The sequence below is a fragment of the Alligator mississippiensis genome, chromosome 7, assembly GCF_030867095.1.
Source record: "Alligator mississippiensis isolate rAllMis1 chromosome 7, rAllMis1, whole genome shotgun sequence".
Lineage (NCBI taxonomy): Eukaryota > Metazoa > Chordata > Crocodylia > Alligatoridae > Alligator > Alligator mississippiensis.
The window spans coordinates 29,260,108-29,284,377 of record NC_081830.1 but is presented as its reverse complement, the minus strand read 5'-3'; the positions used below and the strand labels follow the sequence as shown (position 1 = coordinate 29,284,377).

At 41.6% G+C, this 24,270-nt stretch overlaps 1 protein-coding gene across 2 annotated transcripts in view; it reads right to left on the bottom strand.

The window, feature by feature from the left end:
• The window catches only part of STAG1 (STAG1 cohesin complex component), a 304,994-nt gene that overhangs the window by 45,612 nt on the left and 235,112 nt on the right, over positions 1-24,270 (bottom strand). For both annotated transcript variants that reach the window (XM_059730741.1, XM_059730742.1), the window contains 7 exons: positions 22,325-22,428; positions 16,520-16,612; positions 14,940-15,029; positions 14,540-14,743; positions 11,514-11,584; positions 3,876-3,963; positions 2,149-2,229 (listed from right to left, as the gene is read on the bottom strand). In XM_059730741.1, the coding sequence (XP_059586724.1) occupies positions 2,149-2,229; positions 3,876-3,963; positions 11,514-11,584; positions 14,540-14,743; positions 14,940-15,029; positions 16,520-16,612; positions 22,325-22,428 (731 nt within the window). The remainder of the gene's footprint in view (positions 1-2,148; positions 2,230-3,875; positions 3,964-11,513; positions 11,585-14,539; positions 14,744-14,939; positions 15,030-16,519; positions 16,613-22,324; positions 22,429-24,270) is intronic.

Here is a 24,270-nt window from a genome sequence, read left to right as displayed (position 1 = left end):
TGCAATGAAGAAAACATAATGCTCCTATTCATCTGATCAGGCAAAGCAAAACTCAGAGAATCTAAAGGTACATGCACATGTTACATTTTTAGAGCCCTTTTAGTGCTAGAAAAAAAGTAACTGTGCACACATTCACCCAGTGGCTTGCCTCAAAAATGGCAGATCTGTCAAAAAAGGTCCCCTTTCAAAGAGGAACTAACTTCTCTGTGGCACTGAAGAGATCCCTCTCACAGCAGCTAAAATCTGGCTGGCCTTCAGAATTTTGTAGCACTAATAATGAATTTGCAAACATACCTTATGTAGTATCTGTGCCATTCTGGAGGTAAATGCAAACCACCATTAAAATAATAATAGTTCCACTCTTGTATTTTTAGTATCATGCATATAGACAGGGAAAATTCCAAGGATTAAAACAGAAAGATTAGAAGCACCTAAAACCAAAATGTTAATTAGGGCTTCTAAGTATAGAATTAACTTATATTGCACATGATCTCTCAAAGAGTGACAGGAATGCAAAACACTCTTTGATTTAAAGCAGTTAAACATATGAATTGGTAGGTTAGACTAAGATTAAACTAAAAGTAAAAATTACAGGGAGAAAATCGTGGAAATTACTGGGAGTCCTCCACACTCCTTTTCCTGATTCTTTTTAATGGAGAAACAGCATGGCATTCCCTCTTTGCAGCTGACTTGGAAGTACAAGCATTTCATATAGGTTTAATTCTGTGGAATGTATTCTGAAAAGTCCTGAAAACAAGAAATCCCTAGGTTTTGCTTCAGCAAAAGAGTTAAGATAGGGGACAGAAACATAAAAGCAATGAACCATTCCAAAATGTCATTGGGTTGGGAAACAATTTGAAATTATTGCAGGACAGGGTACAGACAGACACTTAATAACTGAACCATTCCCAAATATTATTGATTAGGACCTGGCACAAAATTGAGTAAAGTGCTCTGGCTCCAACAGGAGGGCTAGGAGAGTGAGCACCCAGACCAGCATGCCTCACAGTGAATGAGTGTGAGGGGAGTGCCTGTACCCATGCTTTGGGTGACCTGTGATCAGGAGAACTTTCCCACCTCTCCTAAACATGAGTTCAATAAACGTCAGTAACCTGAAACTGACAGAAATCTGCGGTATGCTTGCCTGACTTGGGCCGGGTGAAATGCTTGGACCTGTATTTTTTGGTTCCCAGCGGTTCTGGGGGGTGATGAGGGGCTATGGTTGAGTAGGGAGTGAGGATACAGCTCACCGTGAGAAAGATCACATTTATTGGACAAGCAGGGCAAGGGGGCTTAAACAAAAGGGAAAAAAGGGGCAGAAGAGTTCTGTCTGCATACCAGAGCAGCCAGGGCAGCAGTGGGGGTGAGGAGTCACTGCTGATGCCTAAAGTACCAACCAGACCTGTCTTACAGAACGTTTGGTGCCCATGCATAACCCTGAACCATTCACATTGAGCTAATTCAAAACAGTACTTGATTTTCCACGTACACTTTTGAACCGTTCTGGTGGATTCAAACCAGTTCAAAAGGCTTGTATTCTAACTACTTCAGGTTTGGAACATGTACAGACATATAAATTACCATTTACTGGGTCAGACCATAGGTCCATCATGCCCAGTATCCTGTGTCACACAGTGGCAAAGAGCGGATGCTGAAAGGGAGAGTGAACTGGTATGACTCCATTTAAACCATTCTAAGTGTCGTGTGGCCCATGCCCATAAGGTACAGGAAAAAAATGGAAGGGTGAGAGACTGACATATAATATAGTTGTAGTGTACCCCCCACCCTATTAAAACTGTAACTTTGACTGCTAGCAAATTTACAACTGCCCCTAGAACACTGAAGATAAAATTAAATGACAGGAAATATAAATTACATATCATTACATTTATATAATTATGTAAGCATTCCATGACCAGCAATGGTACAAATCAGTGTCATTGCCCAAACTGTCATGTATACTCATTCGGTATATATTTTATCCCTAACACAGGCCTCTGTGACCTTGATGAAGTGGATTGCATAACTTCATAATTCAAAAATCAACATAAAAAAGGGACACAGAGAATGAGGTCCAATGCATCTAGTGTTTAAGCAAATTCAAATTCTTCAGGAACAGCTGCCTAGGCAGGAACAATCATTACTTACTTTCGAGGGAGAGCCTTCAGTGATCTTCACCAGCTGCCAGAGAATTGAATAATGGGAACACTGCAGTGCCTGAACAACTATCTGCAACAGAGGGAACACAAAGAATCCCAAAACACTGGAAACATCAGGGGCAAGTCTAAAATTTAGCTGAAAATCAGAAAAAGGCAATAATAGTTCCTACTTGGTACTTTTCATTTTCAAAGATACAGTCTTAACTATTGGCTAATTCAGTGAAATTAAGGAGCAGTTTACCTCCTCTGTTGGTAAAAGTCTGAATGTACGCAAAAACTTAGCAGAGAGATAGCCTTATCTGTAAGACCACAATGGAAGAACATGACTCAGCCTCTGTGCACTTCCATGCACACATCTGTTTGAATCTGTTTGGTAAACTGGCAATAAAACAGCCTGGAAACAGGCTGCATACAGTCACTCAGCCCAACTTGTAATCAAAGTGAAAATGCAGATTCAGGAGATGACAGTTATAACATGAGTGCCACCAAACAGAGAGATCAATGGGATATGCCTCCTTAAATTTTCTATGGATTACAGGTAGGAGTAAGAAATTTAACCTGTGAATTTTTCTCAAAATACTGTGTCAACCATTGCCTGATGCCTCTCCCATCCTGCAGCTGCAGGAAACAACAGAGGGTGACAGAGCTCAGAGCTGTCTTGCTTACAGCCCCGTCTTCCATGTGGACATAGAGAAGGGTATAGAAGTCAGCCTTCCACAAGGAGAACTGCAATGAGCAGTTCTGGCAAACGAGCCAAGAAGTAGGGAATGAAGCTATTGAGGAAGCAATTCCATCATCTCATCTTTGAGCTTCTAACCTAACCCACCTTTGGAATATAGTTTTCCAAAGAAAAAAAAAACCCTTTGTGAATAATAGGAATTTCTCTTTCCAATGCATCATTGCTAGGGAATACTTGAACTAAATTTCCACTAAATTTCAGGTGGAAATTTTTTTCCTTGGGAAAAATTGGAGGGAGTGTTTAGCAGCAGGGTTTCTAATTCACAGCCACCTTACATGAGAATTCTACCCCAAGAAAAACACAGCTATTAAATCAAAACCTTTGCCACAAAACCTTAATGAAGTGAATACCTTCCTTCATACATTAAAGTTATAGTTCATATTCTACATCATGGATATATGACCAACATTTTGCAGGTATTTGTTCAAGGCAAGAAAAGATGGCTGAGATTTATGTTAGGTAGGAGAGCTGTGTTGGGAAAAATAATCAAAACTACTGCTCACATTTTGTTACTTCCTAGCTTTTAAGAACACCCATGTTACCTCCAAAATAGAAGACTAGTTTATGGTAATTATAATTGTAATGAAGAATTATACTAGTATGGCCACTAATATAATCATAATCATACCTAATACTTACACAGGACTTTTCATAGTTGAGTATATAATATAATTTCCATTTTATAGCTTAGGAAACTGAGACAGAGAAGGTAAGTGGCTTAGTTACAGTAGCACAATGAGTCTGCTTTAGAGCCAAGAACAGAATCCAAATTTCCAACTCCCAGACCTGTCTCTCACCACAATAAAAGTTTAATTAAAACCCGAAATTAATTTCATTGCATGACTAAAATGTATGATTTAAACAGTGGTCTTAGAAAATTAAAGGCTACTGCATAACCTTGCTGTGCCTCCCTGTGATTTTCCTTTTACAAAGCTTAATTCCCCCAAGTGATACAATGCACATGTTGCTAACTGTACCTGTTCTGGCATAGCTCCATGCTCAATTCCAGTCCTCAGTAATCTGTAGCAGTTACTAAACAGATCCCATTTTGTGAGATCATGAGCACTAAAACAAGAGGTAATAAAGGCATTAGCTGTGTTCCTCAAAAATCCAAGTTACAACAGCTGGTAGCTCAATAAGCAGGCTGGTATTCGTTTGCGATGTTAAAACAAGAGAATGCTTTGAAAAGGCAGCTGCACAGTTTACACAACAATAAAACCTGACCATGTGCTTTTTTGTAAACTAGGAAAATGTTTTACCACCAGAGATTTTTATAATGCAGATATTAATTTAATGAACAATGACCTCTTTAAAAGGTTAAGTAGGAGTATCTGAACTATGGTCAATCTGTTGCTTTTTGATATTCATTCAAAATTGGTTCTTTTTTGATTCTAGACACTGACAGAACTTCAGCAGGCATTTCTCTGCCATTGTAACTTCAATTTAACGCCAATAAAATATATTAAATTAAAAAAAATATTTTAACCAAAGTAAATTTTGGTATTTTATCTAGTTATTTGAAGTAAAATAATATATTTAATTTTAAAATGTTAAAACATTCTAAAATATCTAATATAAGAGCATGAGATCTGGTCTGTGGAGAGGAAGAGGGGTAATTAAAAGAATTCATGAGACTTGCTACTTCATATAAAATCATATGGACTTGCACCTGATAGGTAACCATACTGTGCAGATGCCTGCACCTATGCAGAACCCCAGTGATTCCAGTGATTTAATCTAACTTATAGCTTTATTGCTGAAGAACTGCTTGTTACCATATAAACTGCCGTCAAAACACTGATAGTAACTAAGACTGGGGGGAATCTGATTTTGAAAATACTTCAAGGTTTCAGAGTTTGTTTTCATTCTTCAGTGGAACAAAGCTATGACCATCTAAACTTTTTGGGGAAGAAAATCATGAGACAGAAAGCAAAGCTAGAACAGTCAATAGCCTTGTGGTGGATCATCTACCTATCGTGTGGGGGGCTCAAGTTCAAGTCTCTGGCTTAAATCAGGGAGAGTAAAACCTTGATCTTGGCTCCTACACATCACAGATGTGAGCAAATAACCACCAGGCTACAGTTAATCGCTCTGACTGGAGCTGTTCCACTTTGCATAAATAATTAAATTTACATTGGGTGAGAAAGACCAAGACTCAGGCCCCTGGCACATGTTCACACTTAATGGCATGATGGAATCTGTTCCCTAATTGCTCATCCTTCCATATGTGCATGGGAGGACGCACGATTTTGGGGTCAGAGATTAGATCCCACATGTGCCACTACAACCTGCCAGGCTTGGCAACTCACATAGAGATTTGTCACCATACAAAAGTTGTACCTCTTTAATCGCACAAACACAATATTGTTATAGCAGTATCATCCTCCTAGTGGGCAGTATAATTTATTCCCATAGGGATGATAAAAGGGAAAATCCTGTCTTACCTCTGAATTTTCAGTCTAGAACCCTTCATGTCAGACAGTCTTCACAGTGAGATTTCTGTTCCCCATCTTCATGGCAACTGGTGGTAGATCTGATCTGTGCTCTGAACCTGGACTTAGAACTGCCCCTCAGGAAGAGCTCTCCAGAATGACAGCTTCCAAAGCTGAAAAATACTAGCTATATAATATATATTTCAAGAGCCACTGAATGCTAACCCTCTCTAGCTGAGCCCTGAAGCGACAATCAGGGGTTTCCTGGAACATTCTCTTCCTTTCAAATAAGTCAAAAAGGAAGCAATAGCCTGAGGGATGTGGGAAAAACTAGACATAATGCCTCCAAGGGGAATACAGACTGTCCGACATGGAAGGTCCTGGAATGAAAATACACAGGTTAGACAGAATTTTCCCTCTCTCAGCCCCCTCCATGTCAGAGTCTTCACTGTGGGATGTCAAAAACAATAAAGGGTGGAAGGAGGATTTACTTTACCCGTGAAGATTGTAAGGTGTACTGGGGCATCCCGTGGTGCAATTCTTTTCCACAAACACTGTATCAGAATGTATGGAGATATTAATTCCACAGTGGCTGAAAATGTATGGCAGGACAAGTTTCTGTAGCAGCTTAACAGGGTTCAACTCTTCACCCATATATTGACCGTTGTTTTCATAGTGAGAGAAGTTGTACCCAAGTGTACGGATGCTTCTTTCATATACACTTCATTCTTCGGTAGGGTCTGTCCACATCTAACTTCTGCACTTCTATTTCTTGAGAATGTTGTTGGGAGAGCAGCAATACTACTTCTATATGATGACATCTGTTGTGAACTTGGAGTCAGAGGCCTGGTCAGATAACTACCATCTTTGTCAGAACAAGTAACTTAAGGTTTCATTGAGAACCTTACAAGCTCTGAAACCTCTTTGGATAAAGGATTAGCAGGTGGATACAATACTTCCAGAGAGAGGAACACACCTACACACTGGCCGCATCTACATGTGCACTTTAATGACCATTAGCCTTTTCATGTACATTAAAGTGTTACAAGAAAACTGTGCACTTTCACTAATGCGCATTAAAATAGGCTAACGTGCCTTTTTCTAGTACTTCACAATGGAGGTACTAAATTTATTGTGCATTAAAGGGATTTACTAGAACTTTTAGCTCACAGATCAAAATTATGACAGGAACCTGTATACTGCTAGAAGACTGTAAGAGTGTCATCAGGGATTTATGTGAAGGTGATAAGAGATTTCTATGGGATTCCTACAATGCACCTACAATATAGTACGCATCCAAACACTGACTTGTCCTTCCAAAAAGCCTTGGTTCTGAAGCCCACAGTCAGGTCATCTTGTAAAGCCACCAGAGTTATACTTGGTTTCAACTGAATTTAACCTGATATCCATCCCTTGTGACATCAATATCTAAAATCTCAAAGATGTATCCATATTATTTGTGAATTTCCTTTGAGAAGCTAGGAGGATACTTATCAGTTTCTTGAAGTGATCAACCAAAGTTTCTTCCTTTCAGTTCTTTACTGACAGGCTAGGCAGACAGCTTTTTGTTCAGCACAGATCATTGTTGAACCATGTTTTTTTGAGTATGTTGTGAGTTTGACAGGAGATTCCAGGTACTTTTAAATCAGACCTAAAAACTAAAACCTGAGGGTTAATATGAATGAGATTATAATCAATGTGACCTTTTCCTTCAGGGTCATCTTCACCATCTTGATTTTCAATAGCCTATTTTTTAAATGAAGGGAATGCAGTCTCTACTTATTAGCATCTCTTCCCCATTTAGTACCTCTTTTTGTTTTTCAACTGGACTTGGATGCCCAAAAAAGGTCATTAGATCTTGACCATTTTCTTTGCCCTAAACGTCTTACTGAGACAACTGACAATGCTTCTCTTCACTGACAGAGTCATGCAAAATTCAGCACTCTGCCCACAATGTGAACAAGCATCTTTCTCAAAGCAGTGCTGAAGGCTCATTGCCTTCTTAGCAGCTATGGAGGTGTTGCATTTATGGACCACTACCTAGAAATTAGAAAATGAACTTGACTGTCCATAGCACATGACAGACAAAACTTTATGGTATGGGTTTCAAAAGTCTAGCTTGCCGGCCGGATCTTGCCAGGTGATCTGGTCTGCAGACTTTGATCCAACCCTGACTACACTAGGTAACTTTCCTTCTGGGGCAGGCAAGTGTTCAGGTGAGAGTCAGGGTGCTGAATCCCTAGCAGCACCATAGGAGCAAGCCCAGCACCACAGTTTTTTCCTGCAACGGCAGCCAATTACCCGCAGTGCCAGGCTTCTTTTTGCATTGCTACTAGGGCTCCAGTGCAGCTGCTCTCAGCCAGGCACTTTGCTGCCATGGGAATGGGCCACCCTTGCCTGCTTGGCTGCCAAGCACCCAAGTGAAAGCAGCAGTGCTGGAGCCCTGGCAGCACTGTGTAAAGAAGCCCAGCACCATGGCTTGTTCCTGCGGTGGTAGCCATGGGCTTTCCCGCTGAGGCTCCAACCAGCTGGAAAAGGTACCATGTGTGGTGGTATCCATCCTGGAACAGCTCTGAATGTGATGCAGCCCTGGACTAGCCAGAGAGGGCACTGAGTGCTCCAGATCCAGGATGTGGGGATGGGGGTGGGGATGGGGCTGGGGGGGGGGGGGGGGGGGGGGGGGAGTTCCAGAGCCTGATCAAGCACCATTTAGCTGGCTAACAGACTAGTCATACACCACTTATCTGGTATGCAAGCCAACCATCTACATCTACATTACCCTGCTCCTCTGTATATGCAAGGTACCAAAGGACAATTAGCAGGTCAACGGATTCCTGGAAGAGCTCCACTGCATGCAAACAGGCAGCTCAACTGGAGCCTTTTTAGGAATCAAGCCACTTGCATTTCCTTCTGTGCTGGCTCTAATTGTGGGTAGCAAAAACAAAGTGGGATGGAGAAGAACTAATGTCAGACCTTCCTCTATTTATATCTTGCTCAGGTAACTTCTGAACACATTATGGGGAAGGGCAAGGCCTAGGGGGAAGCTTGGCCTTCCAAGTAGTCCTAACTGCTGTCAAGCAGTAAACTGGGGGTGAGAGGACATTAAGGGATGAGAGCATGGTAGATGTTAATGCGGCCGATCAGTAGTTAGAGAGTGGGCCTGAGGCAGGCTGAACTTGTAGAACAGATATAATATATGTTTCTTTTGAGAGCCATATTCCCTTACAAATCATTTAGGTATGCACTTCATCTCATAGCTATGCTGATAACCAGCTTTTCTAGACCTGACATCAGATAAATATTAAATAATATTAAAACTGAATACACTGAAGATGCTAAAAAGAGGTCTAAGATCTGTATATACTGATTTGCTTCTATTGCTTCCTGGAAGCAAAGTAAGACTTGTATTAGGTACCTGCATATAAAACCAACAAGCATATGCTTCATCAGATTTTTTCTTCTGAGTGTTATGCTGATGTCTAGTAAAATCAGACGTTATCTTCTGCATTCTCTTTTGAAACAGAAAACAATATGCAAGGTGCTGGAGCTTTGGGAAGACTGAAATAGGCTCTTTAACTGTTTGGTCAAAGCCCTTCCTCTGATGGCTTTTTACTATGGCTGGTGGGCTCTGCACAACATGACACAAAACTGTCCAGACAAGAAGAGAAGTATAGTTCTTTCATTTGAAGGGAAGGATGACATGGCATTTGTGAACAACCATCTTGAAAATTATGAATCCAAGAAAAGGGAGTATGCTATACTGAAACTGCTTATTTTAGCAGAAGCTAAGCACATCTTTATGTGGCTTGCCTTACAGATGAAGGCTCACTATGACATGCCTAACAAGGATTAAGAGGGATCTGCTCAGACTTGGGAAAACTCCAAAATGAGTGAAGCATTTGAGGTAGGGTAGCTTTTCAGAAAATCCCAGACTTTGTTCTTCCAAATTTCTGGAAAGGTAGTAATAACTTCTTCCTAAAGTATAATCTCTATGCTACCAATAACTTCCCAGGGACTACCAGAACAGATAAGGAAGTCTGAAGAGTCTTTCACTAGAAGTAACGAGGGACTTATTCCTTTCCTGAAAGCCCCAGGGACCCCTTTGTCCCTGTACTCTCTGAAGAGCCTTTCAATTGGAAGGAAATGACATGTTAATCTGCAATTTATATTTCTTCAAGTTGTACTGTAGTTTCCTCCAGGAGACAGCTTTGAAAGTTTTGAATGTACAGCAAATCAAAATTAGGTGAAGCATTAGTCCTGCTGAAGATTACTAAGGAAATCTAGGTCAAAAGAAATTTTATGTCATGTTTTTCTTTTTTCCTCCCTTTCTTTTTGTCTCCCAGTTGAACATAGACCTCCTTTATAATAAAAGACTGTAGTCTCTTTGGCAGAGGTTGTTCTGTCCAAATGAAGTCCAGGGATGATCTTATTTTCCTTTGTATGGCTTTGGCAGGAATACTCCCTCAATCTGATATGACGATACATTTTCCTTTGTGAAGGAGACTGCAGCAGGCTTAATAGTAAGCAGAGTAATGAAGACCTTTTAATTCTTGGCTATAATGAGGTCTTGATAGAGAATTCCCAATGCATCTTAATTACACCTTCAAGAAGAATAATATAGCTCTTTCTTCAACTTAATTAACCTTTTCCCCCCTTTTGTGTTTTATTTTGTAGACACAAAAGCATCTGTGAACTTAGATCCCCAGAACTTTGCTGTGCTTAATTACAGAAAGTCTGTAGTACTGTATTTTAGAGGGGTCTCCTTTTTAGGGGACCTAGAAAAGCTTTAAGACTTCAGGCTATTCCTTCATGGTTGATTGCAAGCAGTACCTTTTACCAGTTCCTGAGAGGAATTATCGGGAAGTGCACTACAGACACGCTGAAAAGCCAGTTTGCAGGTGTGTTCTTTGTACATTTCTTTGAGGAAAACTTTAGCAACTTTATGATCCCTCATGATACCTTTGGAGGCTGGAAGGGAAGAGGAAGAAGGTACATCTCCTAGGGAAGAGGATTAAAATCACTTCACCCTATGCTCCCTGCTGCTAGGTCTGGGATGTGAAAAGGAGTAAGTGTCTCTGAAAACAACTCACTGGTATGACAGAAGTGGCAGGAACTGGCATCTTTCAGAGCAGCTGTGCTTTGTAAGAAAGACATTTTTTGAAAAGGGGGACGCTTATCAGCATAGCATAGATCTTGCCACCACGCTAGCTGGGAGCAGGGTTTTTTCCCTCCATGGGGAAAGGGAGGGCTATTGGAATATTCCCCACCAAGATTCAGGAGATTTCAGGGAAACTATTGCTTACTATACAACCAGTGGGGACAGGGACTCATGCTTAGCCAAGAGGCTGGAGGGATTTTAAAATCCCACCCCTGATTTCATGCCACTGAGTGTGCCTTATATCAGTGAAGGGAGCTTGCATGCTATATATTCAACTGTCTCAGCACTGATCTGACCTACACGAGCCAGGAGCTGGGTTCCTGTGGTTTGCTATTTCTGAATAAAGAGGAAGACGACATACATGAGTGTCTTTCAAGCCCTTTTCAGTAAGCCAAAGATTATTTTTTTTAGTGTGGCAGTTGTGATGAGAACAATCTTAAAGACTTAAGACAAAAATATATCTTAAAATCTTGAAGAAATGGAGATAAATTTAGTAAAACTTACTTTAAAAAAATCCTGTGAAAGATCTGCTAAGCAGGGTGTCCTGGAGGCTGGTGAGAGTGCCAGATGGAGACAGAATTTTGTGGAGTTCTTCTTGAGGGGCAGTCCTAGATCAAGGTTCAGAGCAAAGATCTGGACTGCCTCCAGTTGCCATGAAGATGGGGAGCTCCCTTGTTGTGAAGGACTGTCTGACATGGAGGGGACTTCAAATAAGGTATACCAGTATAAGGCACATTTACACTGGCACAATTATATTTACCATAGGGGATCAGATAGTGTAACTAATTCTGTAATAAATCACACTGCTAACCAAAACAGTTACAAGGCACTGATCTCACCTGGACTTAAACATATATACATGGTTTGCTGTATCAAAGCTCTAGTGTTGATGGATGTTGCCTAGCATTCATCAATCTTTCATATTAGCAAATCATTTTCCTGATCTGTCCTTCCTTGGTATCAATATTTATTGACTAAAATATACATCATCACCTGACAAAGCTGATCAAAGTAAAATCACATACTTGTGAAAAGAAGTTAATCTCTTTAAAGTGGAAAGCACATTGTATATTTCATCTTCATCAGCTTCTTCTCCCTGGAAATGAAAGCACATTCATCAAGGACTGAGCGATATAACTAAGCTTATGGAGGTGTATGGTGAAGAACAGTTACATTTAAGAGTCATATATAGAAATTTAAACAGCCTTATGATACCGCAATCACTATGCTATGCTTGGAGTCTTGATTTCTCAGTGTAAAATAATAATATATATTTGAAATAATCACTGGGTAGAACTAAGAAATCAGCAGGACTGTCTGACAATTTTAAGAAATATCACGGTATTAAAATTTGCACCACTAGCTTGTGACAGGAGAGGTTTTTTCTCAGGCAGTGACTTAAGTCACAAGTTTTAAACTCATTCTTTTCAGAGACTATGGGTAAGGACAAATGTACTTCTTAACCATTTTAAAAGGGGAGGAGAAACTTCTGCTCAGGAGCATGCATCACCTGTGACAATTTAACTGTTATATCTTCATGATCCTGCAGTGATTCACGGTAGCGGAAGTGATGTAACTTTGACCCGGAATGAAACAGGGTTGAAAATGAAATGATTTTGCTACACCTGTATCCCTACAGAATCACAGACATAACCCATTATATTGTAACAGCTTATTGTTATAATTTGATATCAAAACAATTGTTATATCTCTCTATACCCTAAATTGTATTTTAATTAGTCTGATTCCAGGTTTAAAAGTAGATCCAAATGATATCTTCCATCTAAAGCTGAAACTCTAACGATGCTCATACATGTTTTGCACAAAAAACAATGGCAGAATTCCAATTCTATTCTGGTTTTTTAGTTTGCCATCACCCACAAACTAAAAGTGTGTTTTAGTGCATTAAATGGCAAAACTAAAGCTAGATGGAAAACGGTTTTCCCAGACTGTGAAAGTTTTCGAATTAGATCAATTGAGATGGAACTTGACAAGTTTCTGGAAAGGACAATGTGACAGAATATGGAGTTTCTGGATGAAGGGTTTGGTGCCTGCAATATGTGGGGCAAAGGCTGAATTGAGAGGCTACTCTGTTTGGAAGGTATCTGGCAATCCTATACATCAGGGCTTCTCTTATGGTCTGAAAGGACTTGGAAGATTCCTTCTCCCCCTCCACCCCACACACACAAAAGCTTTCCCCATTTATGGAGATATGTTCTGGAGGTACATCTCAGTAAGCAGGGAAAGCTGGGTAGGTGTTCTTCAGGCTTTAGGGGCCCAAACCTGTGTAGGAAATCCCAGAGAACATCCTTCTGGGGTGGTTGGAGTGCACATGCCATAAAGTAATCAAACATCCTTGGAGGTTTTAAGACCTAGCTAGACGAAGCTTTGGATGGGATGATCTAGTTGGGGATGGTCCTGCTTTGAGCAGGGGGTTGGACTATATGCAACCTCCTGAGGTCCCTTCCAACCCTCATTTTCTATGATTCTATTAATCATATCAAAGAAATATTTTCAAATAATGATTTGTTACAGGTTTTAACTATTTTACATTTAAATTTTGTTAACAGTGATTATAAAGTTTTATTTTAAAGCCAAATGAATTAAAATAAAAAGGAAGAAGATCCTAAATTCCTTTCAATATTTTGAGAATTACATCATGATGATACATGATGAAAGGGGCCTGCTATGCTTTTCATATTCTGCGTACATGTTTTAAGGGTCAGCTCTATATTTAATCTTTCAAAGACTACTATTTTATTAATATGTTTTTCACCACTGCCAGGAACACAATATAAAACCAGCTTTACTCTTTAGTACAAAGCTGTAAAACAGGGGTGGGTAATTATTTTGGGCAGAGGGCCGCTTACTAAGTTTTGGCAAGCCATTGAGGGCCACATGACAGGCAGCCCAGGGCAGATAAATATTAATCTTCTAAATTTTTTAGGGGCCCCGCAGGCCGGATAGAATGGCCTGGCAGGCCACAACCTAAACAATGATCTGACCTACATAGGTGTATGGTTTATTCAAAATTATTACTATAAATGCATATAATAGCATATAAATATATAATATTATTAAGCACAGAAAAGGATATTAATTTCCATGTATTACCTATTTGGTGCCGAAAATGCAAGGAGAGTCCCCCAAATTATAGAACTTTTTAAAAGACTAGTTAAGGTTTACAAGGGTAATACTCCACCACATTAAGTTCCAAAAGGCAAAGGAATGACCCATAAGGATTCCCTCCTTTTTCAGCATGTTTGAATCCCCACATATCACATTTCCCTTTCACTGACAGTCTCCACCCTACCACAAAAAAATCCCAGATGCCTCTAGTGGATAAATTAACACAATAAATATCTCCTATCCCTTCACATTTTTGTTCCTTCTTTCCTTCCTTTCCAGACTATTTAAAAATACTGCTTACAATTTTTTAGCAAGCCCTCTCCTCTAGTCCAGACAATTTGCTTCTGCTCCCTGCATGGGACTACAGGTAATACTGTGGTCACAAATGCTTACTTTTTTAATCCCCTATTTATCTGTTTAGCTACCTATTAAGTACTGATTAAATATTAGACTGAAATTCTCTGGGACAAGGCTGCCTTTGTGTTGTTTGTTTTCTCTATGGGCTTGCCTACATGGGGAAATACTCTGGAATAGTAATTGTGGAATAGCTGCTACCACATAGCTAGCCTATACTAGCTTACTATGTGGACACTCTTGCTCGATGCAAGAAGAAGTGGCAGCAGCAGCCTGGGCACAGCTCCCAGCTGCCTGGCTGAAAACTGTGCTTGTGCCCCAGTTGGGAAGTGAAGGTCTGGAAAAAATGGCACCGGCACAGCTCTTAGCTGCCTGGCCTCGGCACAGATGCCCTCCTCATTGCTGATGTATCATAAAAGCACGTGGCCCACACCAGATTGGAGCCAGGTTGTTCCAGCCAGCAGCTTGAAAAGGTTGCCAGCCCCTGCTCCACACTGAGAGTGCCTTTGTACTATTTACCTTAGTCCATTTCAGATCATCAGATTATGCTCACTGTAAGAGAACAAACCTCCTGTAACAGATCCTCTACAGAATGGTTGAATCGATCCACAAATTCATCAATCAGCTGGCTGTGGGCTATGTCAACTCTGTTCTGAATGGTGTATTCTTCACTGCACAGGATGCTATAGGTTTTGCTGCAAGCTTCTAGAACATCTGATTCTATATGTTTCTCCACAACAAACTTAATCTGTTTCAACAAGGCATCCAGATGCTGTAGATCAGAAAGCAAAGTCAGTTTTCACAATACCTAAACAATGAAACTCAAACCATTTGTTAAGCATCAACAAAAACAGGATAAGACTACTAAATACTATTTCAGATGGAGCCACAATACTACAGCAGTGGTGTATCACTACTCGTTAGCCACCTGACAGCAACCAGAGCTCCTGCAGGCTAGTGTACCATACCTTTTCCATTCTGCCTGTACTGTAGATTTCCAGGTCAAAATACTGGGGGATTTGCAGAAGGTTTGCTACTTTCTCTGCATCGGCGGAATACTACAGATTATTGAAACAAAAGAAAACATAACAAAAGAAAAAGAGGAAGAAAAATCACTGTGTTAAATAACTTCTTAGTTCTGTATCTGGCTGGATGTATACACATACCCACACATGGGCAGATCCACAGTCTTGTAAAGGGGAGTGTGGGAGCAGTGACCTGCACGGCAGAGATGGTTGCACCCTCTGCTCTTCCAGCCCCCAAATCCAGGACAGGCAGACTGCGCCACAGAAGAAACAGCAGGGGACTTTTTTTTCCAAGTCTCTCAAGCAGGTAAAAATCTCTTCTTCCTACCTTCCCTTCTCCGCCAACCCCTGCCCACCACTGCTGCTGTCCCCAGCTGGTCTTGGGGCACAGGTTAGGAACTTCAGAGCTGCTCCTACCCTGCTGAAGCCAGGATGAACGTGGAACCGGGCTGAACTAGGAACAGTAGCAAGAGTGGGTAGTTTCCCTTCCCTTGCCCCTGCTCCTGGACTGGCAGGGAACACCAAGGAGACTGGGAAGGGAGGAGTGGTCTGCCCATTGCTGCTGCTGACCCAGGCTGAGTCCAACTCCATGGGGAGTCCAGCTGGGGTGGGCAGGAGTGGCTCTGGACCTCTACCCCTGTCCCTGGGACAGCCAGAGACAGCAGCAGTGGTGGGCAAAAAAGGTGGGAGATGGAAGATGAGCATGGAGGAGCAGGGAGGGAGGAATTCTTGCTTGCTTTGGGGATTGAAAAAAAAAAAAGTCCCTGGCTGCTACTCTCATACTGTGTTCAACTGAAAAGGGAGTACACATCCATGCTACTGCACCCCCTTGGATCTGCCCCAGCACACATACACATCCACACATATATACACATACAAACACATGCACACTTGATATATACACAGATATATACTGTATTTACTCACAGATGACACACCCCTCCACCCCCAAAATAGCTACTGGAAATTGGGGTGAGTGGGGTGAGCAAGGAAATGAGGGGAGCAGAGCATCTGATCATGCAGGAACTGAACAGCCCAGCCCCTCTTTAAGCCAAGTGAGAAACCAAAGGTGCCTGCTGATCAACTGAGGACCCAGCTGGCTTGAGCAGAGGGGCTGGGCATTTCAGTTCCAACAGAACTGGGCCCTCAGCTGTCTTGGCAGGTGCTGCTAGCTGTCCACCTGAATCAAAGAGGGGCCTGGCAGTTTACATGAAGCCAGTGGTACCTGCTGAGTCAGCAAAAGGCCCAATCTGGCTGATATTGAGCTTCCTGGCCCCATTCCAGGCTAATTCAAAGTCAGTGTCCTGCAGCTAGGGGGGTTAACACAACAGTTACAGATTTGTAGTCCCCCCTTACTGTGGCTGCCTCCTTTTCACTGCAAAAATGCTTATCATTATTTTCAAGGAAAGATCTTTTTTCCCCTCATCCCACCTTCCAAAAATCAAGATGCATGTCTTATTCTAGGTGCGTGGCATGCAAGAAAATGTCATAAATATCTGTAGAAATGCTAATGCTAACCATACCTTTGAGAGTAACATAGGAAGTGCAATAATGAAATGTTCAGTCAACTTATTTCTGTCATCTATCTGAGTTTTCCTTTCTTTTGCAGTTAACACCTGTAAAAAAAGAGAAGAATGTTACAAAATACTGAAATATCTTAATGTCCTTAATCCATAGGTAAACCCAATGGTCAAATTTTCTTATGTGGTTGTCAATTCAAAATGAAAACTATTGTAGGCATTTTTAAAGAAAGGAAGGAAGAGAAAAGGAAAAGCACCACAGATGAAATACATGTGAATGTGGGGACAATATATCCTATGAATATCAGTTACCAAACAGGAAAAATACATTTCTTCCATTATGATACTGTCTCTGCATGTTTTAGGGCTGAATCCTGGTATAAATTAAGTCTATGGAAGTTTTGTTAGTGCTTTCAACTGGATGAAGTTTTGCCCCTCCAAGATTAACCAGTAACAAGCTGGTTTAAGAGTTTAATTAAAAGAAAAAGGTGCTTAATATGAACTTCCAGAAACTGAATCATGTCCTTGGTTCAAAAAAGGAACGCAACTCTGACAGACTGTAAGCATTCAGTCCAGGTAACTCCCCTGCAGGTTTTGACCATGGAAATGTTATGTTGGTAGGCTGTAGGGCTGCCACTGCAGAGGCCATGAATCAGCTGGTTGCTGAATAATGTCTTTGTATTCAACGAATCAAGTCCTTGTAGCCATGATCCATGGAAGCCTGCAATATGCTTCAGGCCTGGCAGAAAGGACAGAGACCAGGAAGAATGCTTTCAAAGATAAAGAAAAGCGTAATAGAGAAGGATAACCAAAGGTAATCCAGTTTGACAAGGACTATGTTTCTTTAGGGCAAAACTTCTAGGCTATACGCTGGAAATTATGACTTAAAAAGAGGCTGAAGAAACTGCTTCACAAGAGGGTGAGTATGCTATTGGAAACATGTTTCTATTTCAGCTCACAAATTGTAAGCATGGAAGGCTTATGAGAATAACAGGACAAGACCCACTTCACCCAGCAACTGTCAGAGATGTATGCAACTAGCTGCCCAGACTCCTGAAGCCAAATGAAAGGAAGCAGAGGCTAAACAATGTCTAAGAGGGTACTGTAAAACAGATTTAAACAAAAGAGGTTCTTGAATAAGCAGGGAGAATCTGGAACATATTTATGCTTGGATGATGGATGAAGTGAATACACCTTCATGTGTAGTGTCAGGATGGGATCCAGAACATCCTTGGGGGTAAAGAAAAACCAAGAGATGCTTATTACCATGGTAGCAATTGCAATTTCTGCACCAACTGGCAAGGTAGCACCAAGGGAACAAATTAATCAGATGACAATTTACAGCAACCATCACCTTGGATCTTCATCCTGTGCTACTCATGCAGCTGGATCAAGCAGGATAATTTTGAAGCCCCTCTAGTCACCTTTTCAAGGGTGGCTGCCATTGTATTTTGGAATCAGCTAGCCATATGGCTATGCCCAAAACTAATGGGAGAGGCCACAGGGGCATTCTGGAACCTGGGGCTAAAAACAGATGACCAGCTTGATTCAGATTTGAGCCTTCTGTCTCGCAGCAAACCCCAAACCTTACAGAAGGACAAGCCCATTGTCCCAAATTAAGTACAGTACCTGTGAAATACCCTGGTTAACGCTTTGAAGTTAATAGCCATTTAAACCTTGTGGGTAGATGACCATCCTGTACTTGTTTTGATGCGAGTCAAATCTAAGACTAATCATCCCTGGATTAAACTGGTTGTCTTTTATTCTGGGTGATGTAAATATACAGGACTATGCACAGGAGATGGCTGCCATTCTTGATCACCTTGATATAAATTAGATCACCTAATGGCAACACTTGTAGGAGGAAGTATGTCATCCAGGCAGCAGACCTTGTGCCACTTCATGGCAACCACAAGATTGAGTTTGGGCAAAAAACTTGATTAAGAGCAAAAATTACAGAACAAATTGTCCATGACCAGTTCGCCCAGCCTATTCCACTTGGGGAAAGGTGCAGTATTCAGGTCCTGGGCAGAACCTCTTGTCAATATTATCCAAATGACTGAAAGGTAAATAGCAGTAGAAGTATCCCAACCACGGAGCTGAAGTACCTGTAAGTGGGGTACAAGAAAAGCCAAACTGGAAACTCTGCTCAACCATTCCTGTCATGTCCACAGACAAGACAAGTTCTGCAGTCCTTAGGTCATGGAAACTGGAGTCTAGATCAGACAAGTCCCTTCTAACTGCAGCCAATGATGCATGACCTGGGTGCAGGAAATCAGGCAGGGGTTCAACAGACACTACACAAAAAAGGATTAATTTTGGGCTAGGGCAAGAACAGAAACCAACAAAACTGTTACTGGTTTCTCCTGCAAACAGCCCAGCTTATTAGAAGAGCATTCCCATGCATGGATCAGTCATAGGCACTCATATGCTGGTGCTCGTCCTGTGCCCTAGAATAGTCTGGTCCAAGTGAACAGTATGGAATCTAGGTGTTCATAGATTCTGGTTCTCAGCCATGCTTGCACCCAGAAAAGCCAATGTCTAGGAAAATGTGGCTCTTCTCCAGTAGGATAACCAATGTTCCTGTTGTGGCAATGGTAGGATTTGCTACTGTTAGCAAGCTGGAATAATTAGAAGAAATAACTACCCAGCTGCAAATGCCCCCTGTTTTTGCCCAGTATAAATTTCTGTACTTAGCCCTGAACATTCCTCTCAGGATCCCTAGGAAGAGAAAGAAATGCACCCAGATTACTGGCCGTTATTTTTAGGCAGGAATCTGAAGGATGCACTGATATCTGTGTATCCTGCTCAGACCATTAATTAGTGGCACTCAGGGGTGTCCTGAGGGCAGCAATGGGCTCTCTCCCCTGGTGAACTTGAGATGACAGGCACTGATTTAACAGCTTCTTTGACAAAAATAGATGTACAGGTATGGTATACTGGAGCACCTGGCATCCCACCTGGGCTGGCAGCATCCGGAGGCTACTGTCACAGCAAAGCTGCTGAACTGAAAGGGGAGAGGGCAGAGGGTGGAGAACTGGTTACATCAGGGAGGGTAAAGGCTAGTGAGCTTCTGCTCTAAGAAGAAAACTCTTTACCCTGGAAAAAGGACTTGTAGATTGAATGAAAGCCATGGTACTCCAATGGCACAGGTAAGCTGTGGCATAGCTGCACTCAGATGACAGATGAGCAGAGCTCTCCATACAAATATGTCAAAACACTGAAATGATCAGTTACGGCATATAAACAACCTTATCCCAGCTTTTAAATGGCTCCAGAAGAATAATATATACATATCTATGAAAATATCTCATCTGTCTTTATAAATCAGTTATTTGAGACCTTACTCATAATCACATGGTGATAGCATGGCAACCTATTTTGGATTTAAGTTTGATCTTTACTCTAAAATATATGTTTTTGAAATGCTTGTTTTTGAGATAACTGCAAAACAGATGTAATGTATCTCACCCTTAAATTACTGCTACATTCTCACATCCTTACCTTTAGCTTATTGAACTTCTCTTTTGTTTCAGCATTTCTTTGTTATTTCTTTTTTATTATTAACAATTTCATACCTTAATGCTGGGGGGGTAAGGGAACCCACAGGGAATGTCACCATGTGCGACTGCCAAGGAGCTGTGATGTGAAATATCAATCTGAGTTTCTTAAATCAACTTTTAAAGTGAGATTCACTGACAGGTTCTGTCCAAGTTGTACCCACTGCCCCTTTTGGCATTGACACACATTTTTTGGTTCTGCTCCTTGTGCAGTGAGCTGGCTGGGCACACTGGGTAAGCAGAAATCCTAAAATTTTACTCTGCAAATACCCATAGCTAGAAGGTGACAGGCAGCAGAGGAGGAAGACAACTCTCCCAAGTTGTAGTTCGAATAGCTACGTGGTTAGGACTCTCAACCAGGAAACCCAGGCTCCAGGCTCTCTCTCTCACCCAGAGTAGCCATGATCCTACATCTCTGAAACGTCCAGCATCGTGCTCTAACCACCAAGCTCTCCTTTTGAATCTGGCCCCTAGGCAGTCAAGACAAGGGGTATGTAGGGCCAACAAGACAAAAGGACATGATAAAGGCTGTGGGGCTCAGTGAGAGGTTTGTTGCTCAGAAAAAGAGCAGCTGTGGGCAGAGTTAAGGTTTACCAGGCATGATTTAGATGTCTATGGATAAGAAAAGTCACTTTGCTTCATCTATGTGCTATCTAAGACAGCAAGCTGTTCTGATTTCTAAGGTAGGCAAAAACACTGTATTTCAAAAAGTGCAATTTTAAATGGTAAACCTACGTGAAGCAGGAGAAATTCCTTTCTCACTCCATTACAATGGACTAAAATCTGCTACTTAGGAAACCCTTACTTTGCTTTGATTTAATTTCAGTATCAGATGAAGCTGCAAGATCTATTTTTAAAAACTGTTAATAGTGATATAGATTCCTGTTATATTAAGCCAAGGAATATCAGTCTAATCAGCACTGGCACAGCAGACAGTAATGATCTATTTCTGTTGCATTTGATGTACTACTGCTAACTGACTTGATATAACTAAAGCCCTTGGCAGATGATACACTTGAGTGTAATTAACAGTGTGATCAAACAAGGAATAAGCCAAGAAGTTACTACACAAAATATATGTAACAATTTTGTGGCCCTTTCCCATCATGCCAGCTGATCTGCACTGCCAGCCTTGAAGAACTCCAAAGTTCTCCGGAGGCTGGGAGTGCCCATCCGTTGACTGGGGCTCCCAGAATCAGAGCCACACAGGAATGAAGGGCTGTACAAACTCCAGACTTCGGGAACACTGATCAGCTGACTGACTGCCACTCCAAGCTGGGTGCACCGGGCACTCAGCCTGCTAATTGCTGGTGCAGCGGGAGCCCAGGGTTATGATCCTGAGCACTGTTTGCACTGGAAATAGGGTGTGATTTGGATCTCATCTCCAATCCCAGTCATGCCTGCTGCCATACATGTGTAGCATGGCAGGAGGTGGCGGCTCTTGGGACTATGGATCAGAAGCCACCATGCCTTTAACTGAACAACTGCCAGGGGCCTAAGTAACACAATTATATCACTGTTAATGATTGTATCTGTCTGCATACTTTTAAAATCAGGGAATTACACTTTCTCCTAGGAATATTTTAATACTTTCATCTTCTGCCACTTCTCACCAAAAATCTGAGACTATGAGACACCACAGGGCCAGATCCTGTTCCACCTATTATTAAGACAGAAGGCAGGGCACCTTAGATCCTAACTGGTTCTGAGAGGCATAAGCTTTTGTAGACTAGAAGCTACTTACTCGGTCACTTAGGCACCCAAGTGCCTATTCCACCAGAGTCCCTAGAAAATCATTAACGTATCTAAGCTTGTTAAGCAGTATCATCTTAGCTGTAAGACTAAGTAGCAAAAAGGCAGTGAAGAGGCACTCCATGCCTTTTACATTAACAATTTTTCAGAAACGTAAGCAGAGTAAAATAGGATCACACTAGATGCCTAATAGGAGGAGTAGGAGCTGGCCCCATGTCCAAAAATCAGAATAAAGTGATTTTCTGAGGCAGCCTTTTTACACTATTTAAATCAGGAAAACAAACCAAATTAAAAAAATTCAAACATGTTCAGATTTATAATTTCTATTACTTTCCTCCAAAATTATTCAAATTGAAAGAGAACTAGGTAGTTACAAAAATCCAACAAAGAGGTTCTGCCATGTTAACAGTGGTGCTATGAAGCACCCAGATGATATACACGCACACATTAGATTTCATAGCAATGCCACAATCTGAACTATTTCAATCATACTCACTCTCTTGCCAGTACCCCTGCCCACTGGAGGATGTGCTTCAGCAGCTTGTCGAATTGTACACACCATGAGCTCAATGAGGGCACTCTCCTGCCGGTCAGACATTGCTGTGCAGAAAAAAAAATAAATAGTGAAGTTAATTTGATGAAGTCCATTAAAGTTAACATAATGAAGGTGATTACATGAATGTGACAGTAGAATGCAGGGAGCTAGTCAATGGGAAACGGTTTCAAAAATATTTATATTATTTAGGAACCAAAGATCCAATTTCAAAATAACTTATTTCCAAAACTGCTGTTTTTGATTTATAGTGTGCCCTAACCACTAGCCCATTCAGGAAAAAATAGCTGGGTCATCCTGCTCTCGTCAGACAGGTGCCTTCCCCAATGACACTGAATCCCAAAAGAGTGTCTTTCTTTTTAATAAGTTGGAGCAGCGTGAATCATGACTTAATGGAAGAGTGTTAGAGTGCCCATAACTCTGTCCATACATAGAATGGGGAGGGAGACATGGGTCTCCATAGGGTGGAATTGGATTGGCTTCTGAGAAAGAATGTCTAAGCTTGTCTAAATTTATCTCAACTACATAGTTGGTCCAAAACAGCTATCATGCTAAGAAATCCTAGACTACTCACAGAGAGAATGAGAAGACTGAGAGATGGCCTTACATATGGAACAGGATCACCATCTCCTTAAAGTGGTGCCTAAGTTTGTGACAAACAGCCAGGTAAGTTATAGGTGCCCTAGAGGCAAAACAGGATTCAGGCCCTTATTCCCAGTTGAAACTTCACTGGTGTAAACTTTCAGCCTTTGCATCTTGTTATGCAAGTATCTACTGAATCAGGGCTGTCAAACTTTGGTGCAGCCAGGGGCCACATACCATACAGTATACACACTGCAGGAGTGTCTCCTCCCATCCCAGATTCTTCCCCACCATATGGGCTGGGCCACAGGTACACAGACCTCCATCCCCTACCGTACAGGCTGAATGGGTGGTGCTGCCAGCACATGACCCTCCTGCCTCCCCACCATGTGGATGGTGCTACCAACACAAAGCCCTCCATTCCCTGTGTGGGTTGCACTGCCAGCATGCAACTCCCCCACCCCTTCATGCTGCGCTGTCAGCATATGCCCCCTTCACCCCCAGGCTTTGTGGCTGGTCCAAGCCTGTGTTATGTCATTAATAAGTCACAGCTGTAATGAAATCACTGAGGTTAGTTTTCATTTGCTGCAGTATCTGAGTCAAAGCCAAGCTTGGCAAGAAAGCTTAGACTGATAAAACTGAGGTCAGAACAGACTAAAACCTGTATTTTGGGGTATAAGCAAGTACTCAAAATATACTGCCTTCTCCACTTCAACTGGAAGTATATGTCTAGGTCCAAATCCTAGGCCACCTAAGTATCTGCTGCTACTAGCCCCAAAGTGTGCAACAAGAGCACTCTACTGGCTCACATTCAGCCTATGGTCTACTTCAGTGATTCTCAACCAGGGTGCTGTAGTACCCTGGGGTGCCTTGAGATCCTTTCAAGCATGCCATAGACTGCCCCCACAATGTTAGCATTGTTACGTGTGCAAACATGATTCACAAGATAAACCCAGAGGGTTCAAATAGGTATCCATAGTGTTAAAAATATTCTGATCTGTTGTGATCTTTCTGAGCTCTTTACAACAGAAAAATTGCTCTATTATTTTTCTTTAGTAAAAAATGAGTGAAAAGTAAGAGCTGGCAGTTTCCAAGGGGTGTCTCAAGTCTAATGCAGGGTGCCTTGGGTCTCAAAAGGTTGAGAACCACTAGTCTACTGTAACCCCCAGGTCCTTCTCTGCAGTACTTCTGCCTAGCCACTCATTCCCCAGTGTGTAATTGTGCATGCAATTAATCCATCCTAAGTGCAGGACTTTATACTTGTCCTTGCTGAATCTCATCTGATTGATTGCAGACCATTTCTCCAG